The following is a 21,464-nucleotide window of genomic DNA, read 5'->3' as shown; positions in this document are numbered from 1 at the left end:
GTTTCGTGGAGGCATGCCTGCCCCTCCATGTTCTGGCTAGCTACGCCCCTGACCTGTAGACATTGATTTTATAGTTGTACACTCTACACTAACAAAAACTGTAATTTAAACCTGCCACATATAATATTTTATATATACACAGAAATTTTATTGATACACACACACACACACACACACTGAATTTCTTGCTGAGTTGACATATGAGCATATATGTAAAATAAATTGCATGCTCTCCTCTGAAGCTGGCCTTGAGTATATTTTGCATAATTATGGTGTATATATGGCCATGGAGTGGCAACTAGCAAGTGCATGCAATTGCTCTTGCATCCCTTTCAAGAAGAGCCCGGCTTGATATACTACAAAATTATAATACAGACTATGAAGTATAACATTACTATTTAATTCTTCATGTACAGCTGTCATTTACCATTAAGAGGCTCAGAAGCACCTGACCAAATTCAACCAGAATGTTTATTCAAACACCCTCCCTCATGTTTTCATATAAACAACAAAGGTTGATCAGAATGTGAAGAACAAAATTAATGTATATACTCACATAATATGTTGCTTGTCTTTCTGTTCGCAGATTTGTGTGCGTACAACTTTAAAAGTGTGACCTAAATTTAGAAAATAAATCATTGGATGTATTTGACACTCCAAATCTTTCATTCTTATAAAAGAATGGTACGATTTCTACGTATATGTACTTTGTGGTAGAATCAATGCTATAAGTAGTCAATATAAGAAATAAAAAAGGTAACTACCTGTTGACAATAGCTTCCCCACACCAAGTATATCTCCTTATTTATAACTACACATACATAGCTAAGTAACTTGCTACACTGCTTCTCTGAATACTGTGACTGCTCTATTAGAGTATCTAGATCTTTTCTTGCAAACATTGTCCCATAAAAGTCCACCGCCTATGTTATGTACACTGAGAAATTCAAATCAAAGCAAGCTGATAATGTCACTTCTGTGTAATGTTCCACGCTCACACAGGTATTTAAATAAATTCACAGCAACACACAGCAAACATTCACTGTTGTCACATGACGTTAGAGAACATAATGCATAGACCACAGCATGGCTAAATTAGCCACAATAATGCATGACAGAACACTTTCATGAAGTTAATGGTTGTTTGCCGTTAGCAATTCTACCATACTATGCACATATGTACTACATGCACAACATTCTATAAGAAAGTAACAATACTTCACAGTCTTTGAATACTCAATAAGCCATTTATACATGTAAATCCTGCCTATGCGAGTAATTCATAGATTCGAGTCACTTTTTCTGGAAGCTTAATCCACACCATCATAGCTGGTTGGCTACAATTATTTCAATCAGCTCATCAAACAATGCATAATAACAATTTGGTTTGTATCTGTAATTATATAGTGTTAGTCAGATTCCACAACTCTGCTATTGTGGTTCACACTAAATGTATGCAATTTATAACAATTCATGATCAATTACACAAAATAAACATTAAGTTCTTGTTTTACATTCACATGTTCCCTAAGCAAATGCCATTTACCTACAGTTGATGAGCAGTTATTATATGAACTAGCTAGTACATACATATCACTGGCGAGTTCAAATTTAACCTCTAGACTCTCCAATAATAGCTAACATGAAAACTATAGTACAAACGAACATTGGGATAGCAACAATGTTGAGCTTCAGTGAGCACATTCCTTGTTTCTTGCCATTTTCAATGTCTCCTCTGTTGAAACTATCATTACTCTGAAATGATATTTATTGTAGTTTGAAGTATATATATAACAAGGAGAAATATTCATTACTTTAAAATCTACACAACAGCTTGGCTTACACGCATAACTGCAATGAGGCACAGCAGCAATTATCATGCACCCAAATCACAATTTATATAGTGCAATAAAAATATTAATTTAATAATGAAGTAGTTAAACAAGAGACAGTAGTAGTTATGAGGGAAAATCCCTACTTGGCATTGTAGCAATGTGTTGAAATCCCTAAATTGGCATGTTTCACCATCTTTTTAATGCCAAAGTACCCACATTAACAGGTGCACCCCATAGCTGGCTGTGGCAGCCTAAACACTAAACGAAGCCTGCGTTAAACTTAATTTTTGGCCTGAAAAAGCCAAATCTCCATGATCCTTAACATACAACAATTCATCTCTGGTGAAAACTGTTGTTTTGGTTCAATCATATAAGGCATTCATACAATACAACTATAAAAATTTAACCACAAAATTATTTCTGCAAATTCTCATGTTGTAGACAAGTTTTCTACATACAGTGTGTAAGAAATGAACTACAATATAAGATAGCTATCTTCAAAGTGGAAATTCTATGCACGGGTGCCAACAAAATGATCACAAATATATAGAATAGCAGATTTATGGTTACCATAGCATGCAGAATACATAACATACTTACCATTACAGAATAGATCAGTGCAGGAATTGAACATATCAGCGATGGCCAAGAGCACATGACACTTAGCACTACGCATAGAAAAGACAATGCAATGAAGCTCTGTCCAACTGTACTAGGATGACTTGCAATCACAGCTGTACGTGGCTGTTCTTGTATAACCATCTATACGGTGTCAAAGGGATATGTATATACATGTTTGCAACAATAATAAATAAACTTGCATAATATGTCTACAATTCTACAGGAAAGAAACTAGGAAAATTGGGTGAATGAGCATGCAGCATTCAATTATCATAAGTTACAGTGTTTTATAACAAGTAAATTATTTCCAAGTTAGGTATGCATTTGTCTAATGGGATTTTTTTTTGCAGTGACTGTTCTATCAGAGTATCTCAATTTTTCATGTAATAAGTTGCAGTTGCTCAACTTTTAACAAAATAAATCCTGTACCTTTGCTAGAATACTATTTCCAGCCTGTTGTCACAAGTTTGCTGGCATAGTGCTTATTATGATAATTATGATGATGATAATTGACATGAGTGGGTCTGAATCATAGTGTACTACCCCACCAATCAGTTCCAAAATATCTATAATATTGGCTTTGATTCGATAGAGAAGTTACAATAGTATTATGTTGCACAGTTTATTTGATTACTTTTTGTAGTAATCTAATAGAGCACACTAAAGATTTCTAACAGAACACACATGGATTTTCTAATGGTAAATCTATGAAATTACAAACTTTTACGACAATTTATAAAATAGAAATTAAGTGATGTGTACAGCTGTGATAGCAACAACTCAGTGGTTAAGGATTTTGGTGGATCCTTGGTTCAAACTCTGGTAAATTTTTCAGCATTCCTTTTTACCCTGCGGTAACTGTTCTATTAGAGTATCTTGACCCCACAATTTAGTAGTTTGGTTTTTGTCTTGTAACTCCATAGCTGTCAATGAGATTTCTTTTAAACTACAACAGGCTTGAGCTATGCATGATGGTTAACTTATACACATACTGATTTTTAAGTTACTACCATAAGTGGATTATGTTGTAGGTGTGTTGCCTTATTAAATGCAAATAATTGTCTGTAACTTTATGATGATTTATCAGACTTGTACCAAACTTGGTACATGATTTTGCTGTAATATGTTCTTAAAGTGCATCACATAATTGAAGAAAATCGAGCTATACATTTGCATTTTATAAGGGTTGTGCAGAAAGAATAATCTAACCCCCCCCCCCCTTTCCAAACCAAATTTGAGAACTTGTATTTGCAATTTTGATCAAATTTGGTATATGGGGTACTGAAGGTGAGGGTGTATGCAGTACAAAAATATTTTCAATTCGAGAAGAGAGCACAGAGTCACATATGCATGAAATTCTTCTAGTAAGTATACTCACGGTGTGGTGCACTGGCTTTGTTGACCGCATGACACACTACTGAGTGTCTTGATTCAGTTAAAAGTTTCATTGAATTTGAAAATGTTAGCAGTCTAGAGTTTGTAGGCGTGGTTACATTAGATTATGCCTGACCAATACCCTCAAGCTATCATGAAGGAAAAGTGAGGCTAGCTATGGGCAGGAAAGCCATAATACAGTAGTCTACCATACTGTATGATTAAATTATACATATGCAGATGTGTGTATTGTATAATAATTTAACTTTTTTACTTACTTGCACAGTTTGTGTTTGCGCCAACGGATATGCACCCTTCTCTTCCTCAAAATCATATGGTGGAGGTTGGGTGGGATAATTAGCCATTTGGTTAGGGGCTGCAAAATTGGCGTCCTGAGGTGGGTAGTACTGCAGTCCAGCATTTGGATCTTGATACTGCTGAACAGGATGAGGTTGCTGTTGATACTGGGGTGGTGGATAGGCATCTGTGATAACATGCAGTAATTTCAATCATATAAGACCAGACTTCAGACATTGCATGTATTATCACACGTTAAAGGAAAAATTAGAAATTTAAGTTTGATTAGGGATCATAGAAAAAAAGTAGGAAAACAAGGGAGGTTGCCTACATCTCCAGATATACTAGCGAACATTTAATCCCTAATCCAGTCTATACCAAAGACCAAGACTGAATTAGGAATTAAATGATCACTAGCATATCTGGAGGTGTAGGCAACCTCCCTTGTTTCCCTACTTTTTTTTCTAGGATCTCTAATCAAACTTAAAATTTCTAATTTTTCCTTTAACTTGTTTGTTTACTTTTTTTGTAACATTATTATGACTGGTGAACCCACGTATACCGCATCAAAAGAAAGGATGGCACCAGAATTAATGTTTCGTCTGAATGCACGCCCCAGTTATCACAAACTGCTTCAAAAGTACAGTGGCCATTACGCTTCAATTTCAGCTATGTTCAGCCCGTTACACAGCGCTACAGTAAAAGAAGTCCCTCTGCAACAATCCAGTCACCACGAAAATACGACAATTTGCACGCCCCCAACTATCAATTACTGCCTCATAAGTGCAGCAGCTATATTACGCTTCACTTTCAGCTATGTTCAGCCCATTACATAGTGTTACAAATGAAGAACAGTGTCAGAATCATCTTTGCAATCAGTCCAGTCACCACGGAAAATACGGATGGTTCCCGTTTACAAACATACTGCAGGGAAGCCATGAGTCACGCTACCCGAATCGACACCTTTGGCTGTAAGCAAAAAGAAATAGGACACAAAGAGGACAAAGGTAAGTCCATGATGCGTGCATTGTACATATTGCGGTATGCCAAAGGAACGTCTCAGGATGAAGCAATGCCGAACAGTGAAAAAATCACGCCTGTAGCCTTAGCCGTTAGCGAGTTACACTTGCCTGAAGGCAGGCAGGCAGGCAGGCAGGCAGGCAGGCAGGCAGGCAGGCAGGCAGGCAGGCAGGCAGGCAGGCAGGCAGGCAGGCAGGCAGGCAGGCAGGCAGGCAGGCAGGCAGGCAGGCAGGCAGGCAGGCAGGCAGGCAGGCAGGCAGGCAGGCAGGCAGGCAGGCAGGCAGGCAGGCAGGCAGGCAGGCAGTTAGTCAGTAAAAGTTACATTGTATAATTTTTTTTTTAATTTCTTAATTTATTGGAAGCCTTTAGGATTGTACTGAAGGCACTTTTGGGCTTGCTTATACCTAACCAATACTGCCAAGGTGCCAGAATGAAGTTGTAAAGCTGATTTTTGAGTGATTTTTTTTGGGCTAGGAAAACCCAAATCTTCACTGTATGATGAAGTATGATAGTACTGTATATTAGAGGTTTGGGTTTTCCTGGCCAAAAATATCACCCAAAAACCAGCTTCACAATACCATCCTGGTGCCTTAGTAGTATTGGTTACGTACAACCAAGCCCAAAAGTGCCTTCAGTATGGCCCTAAATGCTTCCAATAAATTGCTACAAAATCAATGGAATTTTCTACTCATTGACCAACTACCTGCCTGATGCCTTCAGACAAGCATAACTAGATAACGACTAAAGCTATGGGCTTGATTTTTTCACTGTTTGACGCTGCTTCATACTGAGATGTGCCTTTTGGCATACTACAGCACATACAATGCACATACCTTTATCCTCCTTTGTGTCCCATTTCTTTTTGCTGACAACCAAAGGTGTCAATTTGTGGTAGCACAATGGCTTCCCTACCACAGGAATCATCCGTATTTTTCATGGTAATTGGATTGATTGCAAAGGCACTTCTCTTACTGTTCTACGTTTGTAGTGCTGTGAAATGGGCTGAACATAGCTGAAAGTGAAGCGTAATGGCCACTTTCACTTTCAAGTTAGTAAATGATAGTAGTGTTATACACTGGTGTGCAAATAACCGGTTATTAACTGGTGTTGTCTAGGTCAGCCAATAACTGGTGAAGAAACCTTTAAACTGATTATTGCCCACCTACTTGGTAAACCATAAATTACCCCTGCAGACAAGTGTTAACAACATAACATAACCACAAAGCATGTGTAAATATGTGATTGTAATAACTCTTATTGCAAGACAGGATGTTGATACTTTGGTACCACCCTAAACCTACCAGCAGGCTTGTTGAGTACCTGTTACGTCTGCCAATATACACAAAAACCAATTAAGCAGTTATTACCAATTATTGGTAGGCAATCAATTGGCGAAAAATTTTTGGTAGGTGTAACAGCACTAATAGTGACCATCTCAGCAAAAACCTGACTATTTTGCACAATTTAAAAAAATTTTTATTCACTCACCATTATCTGCAGTGCCCAAGGAATGTATCACCAAAGTTTCAGTCCTCTGTGGTGTAGTTTTGAAATTACAGCGCTAGAAAGTAGGAAGAACAAGGAAATCGATTGTACAGTGATTATACTAAAAATAAACTACAGGCACTTGCATTCGCAGCCATAACTTCCAATTGGATTAGTCTACAAAGTTGGAATTTGGCTTACAATATTCACCATGGATTGGCAGATCAACCAAGGTATAGTTTTATCCTTGCAGTCACTTGCAAATTGGCGTATGAAGGCAGAAGAAACAATGACGATCTTGTTTACGTTTACCGCATTGTAAACAAATGCACATCACACCCATACCGTTGAAGCTACAAAAACGAAACAAAGATTTGCGAACTCTCCATGAGCAGGCGAATACGATGGTATATAGTTTTAATCAATTTGAGTCTTCCTTCTTCGAGTACTGGCCCAATAACAACTTGCATATTTTTACTTGTAGCATGCATAATTAATTTACGAATTATTTTTAAATTACGATTTTCTCAATATACATGCTTGTGCGAACTATACGGGTTTTCACTGAGATGGTCACATTATTGATTGTTGAGGTGAGCGAATCGTCCGTAGTTTTAGTGAGGTGACTGCAGAGGCACTTCTCCTACCTGTTCTTCATTCGTAGCCCTTTGTAACGGGCTGAACATAGCTGAAAGCGAAGCATAATAGCCACTTCACTTTTGAGTCAGTAATTGATATTTGGGGTATGTGTTTGGTTGAAAACATTACCTTTGGCACCATCTTTTCTTTTGGTGCAGTATGCGTGGGTTCACCAGTCATAATAATGTTACAAAAAAGTTAACAAAACAAAAATTAAAAATTTTAAGTTTGATTAGGGATCATAGAAAAAAGTAGGGAAACAAGTGAGGTTGCCTACACCTGCAGATATACTAGTGGACATTTAATCCCTCTACCTACCATAGGGATTAAATGTCCACTAGTATATCTGCAGGTTTAGGCGACCTCCCTTGTTTCCCTATTTGTTTTTTCTATGATCCCTAATCAAACTTAAAATTCTTAATTTTTCCTTATACTTGTAATTATAACTCTAATGACTTCTGCATGCTATAGAATTATTTAGTTAATAGCTACCTAGCTACTATCTGGTGTTTGATGTGCTACAGCTTCTTATTAAATTGGTGACATCAAGAGTTAATGGTAAGATCATCATGTCATGCATTCACTCAGATCAGCACAACTGAAAGCAGCTAGCTGCACTTAGCTAGGCTTCCAGCCTGAATTCATTGCCTTCAGGTTAACACTGGTATAGATACAGTATAACAGCACTCAGATTTCTGTTGAGTTGTACCCATTTATATGAAGCAATAGTTGTTATTTTACTATCTCTACCAAAATCAGCGAAGCTGTGGTACACCTCCAAAACAAATGAGGCCAGAGTGAAATACTTTGTGAAATCAAAGGCAATGCTAAGCTAATGCTTTTATTTTTAATGACAGGAACATTTGATTTTATAACCTTTTTCTTACTAGCCTTTTTAGGATGTCGCATCCTTTTTTCCCTAGCTTGGTTTTTTTTTGGTATACATATTTATCACTTCTTTTCTTGTAATTGTAAGCCCCAAAACTGACCATAGACCGGCTTTGAGGTTTCCTTTTTACTTGTCTTTACCGTATCAAGACTTTTAAGTTTTTCTATAAGTTAGAATGAACTATTTAGCTACATGTGTCACAGCTGAGCTTTTAAACAGGGTCAATCTCATTTGTAATAACTGAACTCTCATCAGGATCACTTGCATCGTAGCTGAACTCTACACAGGATGACTTGTATAGCACAGTTGAACTCGATTTGTTAGCTACATACTGTAGCTGAGCAGATGACTTGAAACATACTTGAACTCTCTACAGGGTAGATCTTTAGTAGCTGATCTTCTCTACAAGTTGTATCTGAACTCTCTACAGGGTTACTTGCTACATAGCTGAAGGCTCTACAGTACATAGATGAACTCTCGACAGGGCAACTTGTATCATAGCTGAACTTTCTCTGTACTTTTGATGCAGCTAAACTCTCTACAAGGTGACATGTTACATAACAGCATGAGTTGTATAATAGCTGAACCTTCAACTGTACAGTCTCAATTACCTGCAGTTGAATGGCTTAAAAGTTCAAATAATCAAGAAACTATTTAGAAAGGCAATTGAAGGCAACACAAGTACTGAGCTTACTTTGGAAATACTCCGTCTCCAGTCCAGCTAATGATGATGGAGTAGATGACTTCAATTGATGCTACCAATGACCCAATCATAATTGATTCCAGCAATCAGTGGAGATGCTAGTCACTAAGAAACAAAACCAACAACAGCAGTTGTGCTGCAGTGCTACAACAGAGATACTAGACAACTACCACCTTCTTCAGAGAGTGACACTGTTTAGCATAATGTGGCTCAGAGTGGCAACCAGTGCTGTTATCAGTAAACATCCAACAGCCTCAGTATCACACATGATCCGAAATTCACAGCAAAATATTCTGAGTGGATTTTGAATTGATTTTTGTAGCTCACAGCTAGAAAGAGGTGTTCTAGCTTGCGTATATATATATATATATATATATATATATACAGTGGTATCTGGACCCCACTTATCTGGATTCCCAGTTAACTGAACTATGGAAATGACTGCTCTATTAGAGTAGTGACTGTTCTATTAGGGTAGTTGAAATGCTAATAATTTTAAATTTTTATCTTTATGCTATTTTAAGTTATTTATACACAGTTTCAGAGATACAGACTTTTCAGACTTATGGACCATCCCTGGCCCCAAGGGGTTCGGATAACAGGTTCCACTGTACTAGCATGCGTTTTGAGAAAAACGCGAATTTAAAAATATTAGTGAAATTATGCATGCTACAAAGAAGAAAATAAGCAATGTTGGATCAAGCCAATACAAAGGCTAAGTATATTATCTTATTCATCTGCTCATGGAGAGTTTGAAAATCTTTGTTTTATTTTTGTAGTTCCAATAGTACCAGGAGCTCAATCGAGGACAAGGTAGCAGGAGTATATATACCTTCGTTGATTTGCCAATCCATAGTGAACATTTTAAGCCAAATCCCAATGATGTATACCAAATGCACATTATGGCTGTGAATGTAAACGCCTGTAATTCAGTAAGGTCAATGTACAAATCAATTTCCTTGATCTTCTACAAAGTTGTCTCAGCAGCTGCAAGATTATTCACCCACTTAGAACTGTTCCTTCTTCTGTTCTACAACCATTTCTTTGTCAATTTGACTTTAAGCTTTGCAACTATCTCAGCCGTATTATGAACTGCAGTCTTTCTGATCCATCTTGGTGCCAAGCCAGCTTGCCTTTCCACCTAGGTGGTTCAGTCTGCTGCAGCTGCTTTTTGGGTTCTTGCAATAACATCCGAGCCTCTAGACTTCTGTTTATTGCTTCAGATCACCTTAATTTCCCTGATGAAGATGCTGCTGCTGCAATGTTCTCTGAAATTCCCATTTCTTCAGCTTTGCAGCATGATCTGCAAACCTTTTTAGATCAGCATCTGTTTAATCATCATTTTGCTTCTTGCAGTATTCGGGACTGTGCTCGGTTGACTGCCCTTTCTCACTCTTCTGGCACCAGTAGTGGCCGGCTTAAAGCTATTCCTTCAACCTCTCTTGGTTTAGCTATCCCAGGTCCAGAGTTCATTGTTGGTTTGCATCTATGGCTTGGAGTTTCTGTTTCCCATTTGCCTATTGTGTACATGCCTCTCTTCCATAGATTGCTTTGGTGACCATCTTTCAGGCAGTTCCCATGGTCCTATCGCCATGATGCCTTAGTTAACATCCTTCATCGTGCCTTATTACAAGACCATCCGGGAGTTCTTAAAGAGCAACGTGCCTCTTTTGATGACAGTTCACGTTCAGGAGGCATTTTCCATCCTGATTATCAACTTGGTCGTCCTGCCTATTTTGATGTCTCTGTCTGCAGCATTACTCAGCCTGCTCATATTTCTTCCTCTGCTTCCTGTGCTGGGGTGACTGCTGCATCTGGAGAGGTGGCTAAGGACATGAAGCACCTTGCTATTGTGGAGAAGGCAGGAGGTGATTTCATTCCACTAGTTGTGGAAAGTTTTGGGATATGGACACCTTTTGCCTTGTCGGTTCTTAATTCTATTACTGATTGTACCACCACCCATAGTGGCATTTTACCTAAAGTGGCCAGATGAAATCTACTTCAACAACTTTCTGTTTGTTTATGAGTGAATAAAGCTCAAATAATTTTAAGGTATTGGGCTCTGCAAGGTGGTGATGATGACTTTCCCCTTTCCTTGTAGTTTTTCTTTCTTTGTTGTTCCCCTTTCCCAGTAGTTGTATTTTAATCGTGGTGATTATATAGTTTGTGTTATAGATTGTAATTGTAGCATTTGTTGTCATGTGCATTTTTTCCATTTCTTAAACTTTGATTTTACATATTTCAATTTAAATAGAATTTCCTTGCTCTTCCAAATGTCCAGCATTATAATTAGTCTCGCAGCACTATCAGTCTTTTCCAATCCATTTATTTCCCTTTCCCTTTGTGCTTTCCATTGCTGGTGTTTGCATATCAAAACATTTGTCAACTATTCACCGTACATTACAAAAATTCATAATGTAAAATATATGCAAAAATGACACCATTTAGAATTTATGGAGATCTGGTATGACACATCAGAACCCTTGATCAACGGCGAATTAAGTGATATATTGGAGTTTGTGAAGTGACCAAGGGAAAAGGCAGGATAAAGCCTTGTATCGCCAAATTATGCATTTAGATACATAATAAAACAGTGGGAAAACCCTGTTTATTCGTATATTTTACAATGTAACTTGGTATAATAATTGATTAGGCACTTACTTCGGGCGGATTCTTAATCAGCAAGTGTTGACACAAAGAATAATATCAAGTTTAGCGAATTTGGTTGAGGAAAACAGGTTGCTTTTTCCACCCAAGTAATTAAATTCTCCAATATAAATTGCATGGGGTCATATATTATGTTGAAATCAATAGTAAATAAATGTTACTATGGTAACACTAGAGCATTACTTCTGGCGAAATCATGTAGAGTAATTCAAGGGCTTCAATTTTTTGTATGAAAGTACACAGAAAAATTTGGAATTTTCGACTAGAGTAGGGAGCATAACACATCAATAAAAAGTACTGAAACAAGCTGGAGTAGTGCACGATAGTAAAACAATAAGAAGTGTTATATCCCTACAGTGCATTTCCATTATGGTATCTTGAGCACAATAGGATATAACACTTTTTATTGTTTTACTGTGATTTAATATCATGCACTAATCCAGCTTGTTTCAGTACTTTTATCGATGTGTTATGGTCCCCACTGTAGTTGAAAATTCCAATTTTTTCTCTGTACTTGTTTGTTAACTTTTTTGTAAATAATTATTATGACTGGTGAACCCACGAATACCACATCTGAAATGGCACCGTGCACCCCAATTATCGTCTGAAAAGTGAAGTATCCATTACGCTTCGGTGTCAGCTATGTTCAACCCATTACGCAGCATTTTGAATCAAGAACTATTTGAAAAGCACCTCTGCAATCCACGTATATGGAAAGAAATGGTGCTGCGCGTCCCAGTTATATCAATTATCATCTGAAAAGTAAAGTATCCATTACGCTTTGTTGTCGGCTATGTTAAACCCATTACACAGCAGTATGAATGAAGAACTGTTTGAAAAGCACCTCTGCTATCAAAATAGCCACTATGATAAATACGGATGATTTCCGTTACAAAGGGAAGCCATCATGTGCTATCACCAATCGACAATTCACTGTCAGCCAAGACGAATGGGACACAATGGAGGACACTGGTAAGTCCACGAAGAATGCATTGTATGTACTGCGGTATTCCAAAAGGCCCAAAGCAACATCGAACAGTGACAAAATCAAGCCCGTAGCCTTAGCCGTTATCAAGTTACGCTTGTCTGAAGGCATCAGGCAGTCAATCAGTCAGTTACTCAGTCAGTAGAAAATTCCATGAAATAAATTATTTTAAAAATTCCATAGCAACTTGCTGAAAGTATTTCGGGTTGGCCTGAAAGCTTGTTTAGGCTTAGTTTCACCTAGCCAATACTGCCTCATCATCGTCAGGGGAAATTGAGGCTGTTTTTTGGGTAATTATTATTTTGTGGGCCACGCCTACTCCTTTGTGGTCCTTACTATACAGTACTGTATGATGTCCTGCAGAGATTGTGGGTGCTAATGCTTGCTTTTTGCTTTTTTTGTAGTTAGTACACAATGCATACAATTTACATAGGGCAAGAAATAATCCCTGTCAACAAGGTTTTTCAACCAACTGGTTTTACTAAGCTAAGAGTACCAAAATGACATGGAGTTGATTTTTAGCCGTCATAATACATAATTCATACGATCTAACAGTAAAACTTGATGTTATGTAAAATTATATTTTGACCACTTCGGTTTTTGAGTCGACCCCAATAGCAAGTTTTGATATGAACTAAAGCTCGAGACACTGTCAAGATGGCAGTACTTCCGCACGTATATTTCCTGATAATGCACCCATCAATGTAATTCCCGACTATCACTAATACGGGCTGAGTTGGGGGAAGGTGGGGATTCACATCACTGAAAATTACAATTCCCCACCTACTGGGGAAGTACTGGCGATGCAAACCCTGACCAAGCCTCGACTTGCAAACCCTGGGGAATATATACCAGGGATTTGAATGGTCGTGTGGCATTGGTCTAGCAATGAGTCGGTGTGAGTGGATTCTAGTTTGAATGTAGTAGTTAGCGCCCCAAACACTCCTTCCAAATTGAAAGCCATGTGAAGAAGTTTGCTACATGGCACGGACATAATTTGGCTTAATCACAGAACACTGTAATTTTCGCAAACTAACCTGCAGAACTAATTAACAGTACTTTTGTTTCATTGTAACACTAATGTAGTGAAGGTTAATGGCTGTCAAGACATCAAGATACCTCGTAGCATTCCCTTCCAAATATCTTCCATTCAATTCACCATAGAAAAAGTAAGTAATTTTCAATAATGCACTTAAATATTCTCTGATTTCCTTCTGCTATAGCTCATTGTAGTCGCTACTCACTGCTCTTTCTAAATCTGGTTCGGAATCTGAGGTATCTATTACGTGTTGTGGATTATTACGCCTTTTATTGCATGTCCCCAAAACGCCCCATACAAAATGTATGGGGAAATTTGCTACACCTAATCAGTTTAGGTCATTTTGATGTGCCAAAATTTCCATGAATTAGACTTCTTTTGGTATCAATGTACTCGTAGTTTCTTTACATGTATCAAATTCGGGAAGTTACTAAACAGACTCGAGGTAGGCAGTACACAATAATTAATTAAATTTTTAATGATTTTCAATCGAAATGTATTGGACATGCTTGTTCCAGAAGGAATTTTTGCCATGGACAAAAGTATAGCAAATGTCTGCAAACTTCTTGATATGACACACTTTTGCTGCCTGAGTGAATTTCTTTAGTGAAGACAAATCCCCACTATGTTGGGGAAATTTAGCTATCAATTCCCATACCATCCCCAACTTTTCCCAACCCTCAGCCCGTATCAGTGGTATAGTCGGGCACTATGCACCTATCAATGTTAAGCTCCATCTAGCCCAGGTCGGGCAGAGGTGGGGATTGGTGGGATTTGCAAATGCTAGATGACAAATTACCCACCCCTGGGGACAACTTCGAGTTACAAATCCCCTACTAATTCATATTATTTATCCCGGGAATCACTAACATTATGGCCAAGTATGGCTATTCGTGTTGCAAATGCCCCTACCATGGGGACGAGTTTGGGTGACGAATCCCCTACAAATCCCCACCCGCTGCCCGACCTTGGGTAGGTGGGGCGTGACAGTGATAGGTGCATTACATTGATAAGCGCATAAGAAATCGGAACTAAAAGGAAATAGACTCTTTCCAAAACCACGCCCTCTTTAAAATAACTATGGTAACCAACCGGCCGCCATTTTGAATGGGTCCAGTACAAATAATCTCGATTGCATTGCGTAGAAATTCGGTGTTGACAGCAGCCCAAACAGAGCAGTTTTGATGAACAACAGACTATGGAACTCTTCGAGGTTACAGAATTAGTGTTTCTGGTCAGAGACAGGTGGTTATCAGGGCTGAGCAGGGCGTAAAACATTGACAGCACTAATTTCATTGTCTCCTGGTATCTCTCGCCTTGTGTACTAGTACAAGTGAGTACTGTTAGCATCTGTGAGCTCAGCTGCTGCTACAATCACAAGTTGTCAAATGCAGTACAGCCACTGTAGAATATTGGTATATATCTCTTGGACAAGCTCTTGACCCGCCTTGTATGGTACGTGCGAGGTAGCTATGGTATGTGTAATCTGAGCCATTACATATAACAGAAAACAAACAGGGTGTGAATTTCCAGTACAGAATTGAGAGACAGCACTGCCCATTCACCTGTGACTGCAATACAATTTGGCATGCCGATGTACATAAAACTTATTGTGAGCCGGTGTAAAATACAGCTTACAGAGAGCTACCATCTATTACATACTGTGACTAGTTTTAAACTGGTACACATTGACAATGTACTGTGCCCCACTACTAGTGCTATGTGAAAATGTTGGAACAAATTGAATTGTTGTACTGAAGCTGAAGAAGTCAGGAAAACAAGAGTCAGAAGAAAAGTCACTTCTTCAAAGTAAAGCATAGAGCTGCCCCCTGGTGTGGTGAATTTGTACTCCTCACACCCACACTTATCTGAGGATAACACAATGGTCAAGTATGATACGAAACAAGACATTGTAGTGTGGCTGGTGGTATATGTGTATGATCAAAATCATGTGGATATGTAGTGTATGTGGTGGGGTATGATGAACTAATTGTATTATTATTCATATGAGTTGATGTATCGTAATTTAAACAATAGTACTGAAATGATACAGCAGGTTACATGAAACATGGGATGGCACAATGGATTGTGCTGTTGCAATATCACTGCTTGTGCTGCTGACACGTATGTCTGCCAAGTATTCCTGGATACTATGTGGGCTGATGTATCATGTAGCACTATGCAATAATCAGATATATTCAAATGTTCTCAAAGATGCATCTTCTATGCTCAGTCATTGAATGTGTTGACTCAGTGAATCTTAGTAAGCATGTACCATATACTTACAAAATGTCAGAAAGAGAAAAACCATCATTATTATTGATGAAAACCATGTGATACAATATAACATTAGGTGTGTCCTCAGACACAGACTGCCACAGATGGGGTTGTACCCAATGAGTGGGTGTGGCAAGGAATAACAATTACAAAAAACTTTAGCAAGTGTCAAGATTCCATTTGGAGCAATCCTTGCCCAAGAATATTGTTCTGGAAGGAAGCTGCCAGGTCAAATATTCTCCTGTAGCTTGATTTAGATATGGTGGTCTCAGCCATCAATGAAATTACTAGTTTTGAAAGGACAACAATGAAGATAGTAGGTGGTGGCCTAACGGTACTTAATTCAATCGTACTGTAAAAACAAGGAACTCCCAGGTGATCAAATTTTAACTTGTATTTATTTTTTTCCTTGCTTATGCTTGATTTATTTGAATAATCCAATTTTATTGAATAATCAATAATCTAAGAGCTTGACCAAGAGGTATATACCAATATTCTTCAGTGGCTATACTGCATTTGACAACTTGTGATTGTAGCAGCAGCTGAGCTCACAGATGCTAGCAGTACCCACTTGTACTAGTACACAAGGCGAGAGATACCAGGAGACAATGAAATTAGTGTTGTCGATGTTTTACGCCCTGCTCAGCCCTGATAACCACCTGTCTCTGACCAGAAACACTAATTCTGTAACCTCGAAGGTTTCCATAGTCTGTTGTTCATCAAAACTGCTCTGTTCGGGCCGATGTCAACACTGAATTTCTACACAACGCAATCGAGATTATTTGCACTGGCCCCATTCAAAATGGCGGCCGGTTGGTTACCATAGTTATTTTAAAGAGGGCGTGGTTTTGGAAAGAGTCTATTGAGGGGATAGTTTACTGTACATATAACTGTAGTTGTGCTATACGTAATCATAGATTATATATTCCCTATGTAACTCACCTGGTTGTGGTTGGTCCGAAGGGTAGTTTGGTGGCAAAGGCTGAGCCGCGCCTTCCGGATGAGATTCAAAACCTTTATTAAATAGCGAAACAGAAAATAGAATGACACAAATACCAATCCATAGATAATATTATACCGGCTTTACCCATGACCAACTACTAATATTACCTGCAGACATAGTGCCAGTGATTGTACCAAGGGATGTAGCTACACCATAGATAGTTAGTCTCGCGTAGCCAGACCCTATTTCTCCGCACGGCGCTTATCGATTGGAAATTATAAGCGCCTGCTCCGAAAGGGTCTGGGGACTCTACAATAGAAAAGTTCTGCAGGCAAACCACCCCTAGGTAGGTGAGCGTTGATTGGTCCTAAACCACTTTCAGAAGAGGTGTGGATGACCACAGTTGGCTTCATCCTCAGCTATAGGCAAGATCGGCTTCAGCCTGTTCAAACTTTAATTACAACCAAGGTAAAAGTTACTAAATTTGCTTGAAATGAGCGTAATCATGTCTGAGATATGTCACGCAAATATACTGAGTCTCGCATCCAGATAGCCGGGCTCGTGGCATAGTCAATACAGTACTACTACTTTCACCTTGATTTATATATACCAGCTAGCTACATCTGCCATTTTCTCTGCGAGCTGTCTGGAGGCGAGACTGATCGGCTCACACCTCAGGCATGATTACGCTCATTACAAGCAAATTTTATAGCTCTCTTACCTTGCTTTAGAGTTTGAACAGGCTGAAGCCTTGCCTATAGCTAAGGATGAAGCCAACTGTGGTCATCCACACCTCTTCTGAAAGTGGTTTAAGACCAATCAACGCTCACCTACCTAGGGGTGGTTTGCCTGCAGAACTTTTCTATTGTAGAGTCCCCAGACCCTTTCGGAGCAGGCGCTTATAATTTCCAATCGATAAGCGCCGTGCGGAGAAATAGGGTCTGGCTACGCGAGACTAATAGATAGTATATTCTACGTACTGTACACAACAAATCAGTTTGCGGTACTGTCTTAAGATCAGTGGCAGTTTACGCACCTATATAGCTTTGTTTACCATATATGGTGTCATAAATTTTCCCCAATTCTTGTCTAAGCCATGTAAACACATTTTTGAATGACTGTGGTATGCACGTGTCTTTTAAAGACGGGCGGCGCTCGACGGGTAGTGGAAAAGGCGGATATGGGCGGACACGGACGCGGACATTTTCAAAATTTTATATCTATACAACTAACGTCGTTCAGTAGTCTTCGCTTCTAGGCCCAGACATGGTCTTCGCGTTGCATTTAAAGCGGAGGATTGATTGGTTGGAACGCTACAAGATGTAGAGTAGAGGCTGGTATTAGGCCACTCCAAATAAATTCTCTGTTTCCCGTCCTGGACTCAGGCATACTGATTTGCATGCGGGCGGGCGGTCCATTTCCATTATTTCATTATAAGATTGGCTAGCTTTTCAAGCCATTATTTGCCTGGCACAACCAAAAAGGCTGCATAAAGCATGCTTAAGCTTGTTCCTTCTTTGTAAGTTGCAAAAATAACTCAAACAGGAAGTTTGTGCTGACTTAATAGCACTGCTGACACTGTTTCAAGATAGCTTTTAATGAGCCTATCAGTATGCAAAAATAACCGGAAAATAATGGAAGAATACGGAATAATGGAATATTTAGAGTTGGCAGTAGCTAACCAGATGAGGGCGGTGGACGGGAAACAGAGAATTTATTTGGAGTGGCCTTAGCTATGGGACAGAGCTATATGGGTAACATAGCTTAAAACAAATATAGAGTCTACTTGGTTAAATCCTGCAGATTTAGGAGTAAAGAAGATAATCATAGTACCTATTCAGATAGTGATTATAAGTCAACCCAGGCACATTAGGGGACTTAGTAGCATAGCTCCTAATATTATATTGGAAAACTGTCAATGATTGTCTTTGTACCACTCACTATGTTGTTACGAGTGCAAATATGTAAAGTACATTATGACTGTCTACAGTGTCCCTACTACCCTTCAGTGGCGGATCTAGAAATTTTCAGAGGGGGATTCAGATTCCACTCAACTTCAGCCTAGCTGTATATTGAAGACCAAAAAAAAAAAAAAAAGGTCGCAACCTGCTGTTGAACATCATAATTGGACAAAAGTATGAAGTTTTGCCAGTAGAAAGTCCTTCTGTAACACACTGTGTATAACTCGTAGCAATTTTATCACCCACACGACGACTCGTCATAAATTTGGGACGCGCGCTATTTTCAGAGGGGATTTCAGCTGAAACCATTGCAACCCCCCTGTATCCGCCACTGCCCTTTAATATAAAATTCACCATAATCAAACTGATATGAAATAGTCAATTTACAAGCACAGCGTCTCATAATACCCTTATATGTCTCATAATACACACATGCACCTAGTCAGTCACCTACAGTGTTCCAGAAAAATGATCGTACAGACCACCAAATGGTATGAAAAATTTTTTGAAATTTTAGGATAATGTAGTTTATGGGCATACTTTCCCCATTAGTATTGTGAAATACCATGCATCATATGGTTACAGTTTTAGGTGATAGCAATGCTTTGAAGTTATGTGTCTCATCAGGAGTTCATAAGCCCTACAGGCTTATGAACTCCTGGTCTCATAACTACCACCACTACTCTACTGCTGTACAAGTGGTCTAAGAATCTAATGTAGTTACGTAATTGTAGAGATCCACCCTATTTACTGTCTAAGGCCAGATCCAGGAGTTCTCAGCTTTCAGTATAAGGCACAGGCGCTTATACCTACTAAGGTCCTGACTTGCAAGGCTAAGTTGGACCATTTTGCTCACCAGCTACTGGTGTTTTTCTAGTATACTAGAATTAGAATTAAACATAGTTTTAGTACAGCCTTTTCTTTTTAGTTCTAGAAACTACAACTAAACTATAATTCCATTAACAGTTTAAAAAACTGGAACTATGCTAGAAAAATGTTGTTTTTAAGTTTTTGAACAAGAACTAAACTAAGATTAGTAGCTTTATAGCGGTACCAAAACTAGAACAAAACTAAAACTTTAATACTGCAACTATATAAGTATGTTCACGTTGAGCTGAACCCTGAAAAACAGCTAAAAATTAAAAGTAGATTTTTTCTCACCAGAGTTAACATTTCTGCCAACCAGATGATTATTGGTAACAGCAAAGGTGTCAACAACAGACACGTACGGTTTGGCTCCATTACAAGTTCGGGAAAGGGCTCTAATGGACACTGTGCTTATATGGCTTCTCCGTAGGAAATGTATTGTGAAAATTTTGATTGGCCGTAAATATTATGTCAAACATTTGAACAACAAGATTTTGAAATATTTTTAGCGGGTCAAGCAGCACTACAGATGAGCCAAATTTCAAGATCGTGTGTAATTGCATCCATGAGTTATTAAATGTTTTTGAGGATTCAGCTCAACGCGAACATACTATACTACTGCAACTGTTGTGTGAGATTTAGCAGGAGCCTGATTCGTGAATTTACTATCTGGCACATTAAAGCCTGAATTTGAAGTACATATTAACATATAAGATGCATGATATAACCTTTTTTAAGAACAAACGTTAGGGATGCCACGACATAAAATTTTTTTATGGAACCTATCATAGAGGTTTATGTCACAACATGTCGTATGTCATGACATAAGCAATTCTTAAAGTTTCACAACATAAGCTACTGATTACTTCTGAAACTGTATAGCTCAGTATGTATTTTGATTCCAACATGCAAAAAAATCAACTCGAATATCAGCAATATTAACTATGACATCAGCAACCAACATTGCTCATACTTATTTTGTGTCAATTTTTCTCATGTTTATTGCATCAAATTTCAGTGTTCAAAATGAATGGAAAGGTTTGCATTATTAAGAGATATTTATGTCACCACATAAAGAAGCCTATATCATATCATATAAGGGGCGGTAGAGCAGGCCAAAAAGTGAGGGGGCCAGGCCAGCTGTAAGTTGAAGACCAAAAAAAAAAAAAGGTCACAGCCTGCTGACAATAGCTGCTCTCCACCAATTACATCTCCTTATTTATAACTACACATACGTAGCTAAGGAATTTGCTACACTGCTTCTCTGAATACTGCGACTACTTTATTAGAATATCCTGATCCTGACTGTTCTATTAGAGTATCTCGATCTTTTCTTGCAAACAGTGTCCCAAAAAGTGGGGGGGCCATGGTCCCCCGTCTCCACCGCCTATGTATCATATCATGGAGCTTTATGTCATGACATGTAACATGTTGTATGTCACAAATACTGTGGCATTCCTACTTTCCATTACTATCTCGAATGGCTTGTGACATTGTAACAACCACTGCTCTGGTGCAAACAGTAATTTCTTCTCGTGGCGAGGTGACATTAAGGGAAAAACAAAATTGTACAACAGACAAAAACTTAGAAAAATCTTCTTACGTAGAAATAAGAGGTACATTGTTTAGGTAGGGTGTTTTTTAAATCTTTGATTAAGTTGTACTGTGACTTCTCAAAGTGGTTTAGGATGATAAGTGATCATTTTTTTGTAAAAGCAATAAATACGAAGTATAATTCTTACTATCAGTACTGTACTATAATACAGTACGATGGTATCATACAGTATGATAGTACAGTATAGTAGGAACCACAAAGGAGTAGGCATGGCCCACGAAATAATATCACCCAAAAACCAGCCTCA

At 38.4% G+C, this 21,464-nt stretch overlaps 1 protein-coding gene across 2 annotated transcripts; it reads right to left on the bottom strand.

The window, feature by feature from the left end:
• Positions 1-1,455: 1,455 nt before the first annotated feature.
• On the bottom strand, positions 1,456-17,836 carry LOC136258760 (cell death-inducing p53-target protein 1 homolog). 2 transcript variants are annotated; one of them, XM_066052113.1, is made up of 6 exons: positions 17,742-17,836; positions 16,942-16,996; positions 16,774-16,845; positions 4,109-4,314; positions 2,436-2,597; positions 1,456-1,755 (listed from the first exon to the last, which is right to left on the bottom strand). In XM_066052113.1, exons 2-6 carry the CDS (start codon positions 16,949-16,951, stop codon positions 1,612-1,614), a joined length of 594 nt encoding a protein of 197 aa, XP_065908185.1. In that variant the 5' UTR covers positions 16,952-16,996; positions 17,742-17,836; the 3' UTR covers positions 1,456-1,611. The 2 variants fall into 2 exon arrangements, with proteins under 2 accessions (XP_065908185.1, XP_065908186.1); XM_066052114.1 differs by lacking the exon at positions 16,774-16,845.
• Positions 17,837-21,464: the final 3,628 nt, after the last annotated feature.

This window comes from Dysidea avara, chromosome 6 (assembly GCF_963678975.1).
Source record: "Dysidea avara chromosome 6, odDysAvar1.4, whole genome shotgun sequence".
Taxonomy (NCBI): Eukaryota; Metazoa; Porifera; class Demospongiae; order Dictyoceratida; family Dysideidae; genus Dysidea; species Dysidea avara.
The sequence above is the reverse complement of the archived record's forward strand: the minus strand, read 5'-3'. Positions and strand labels throughout refer to the sequence as shown.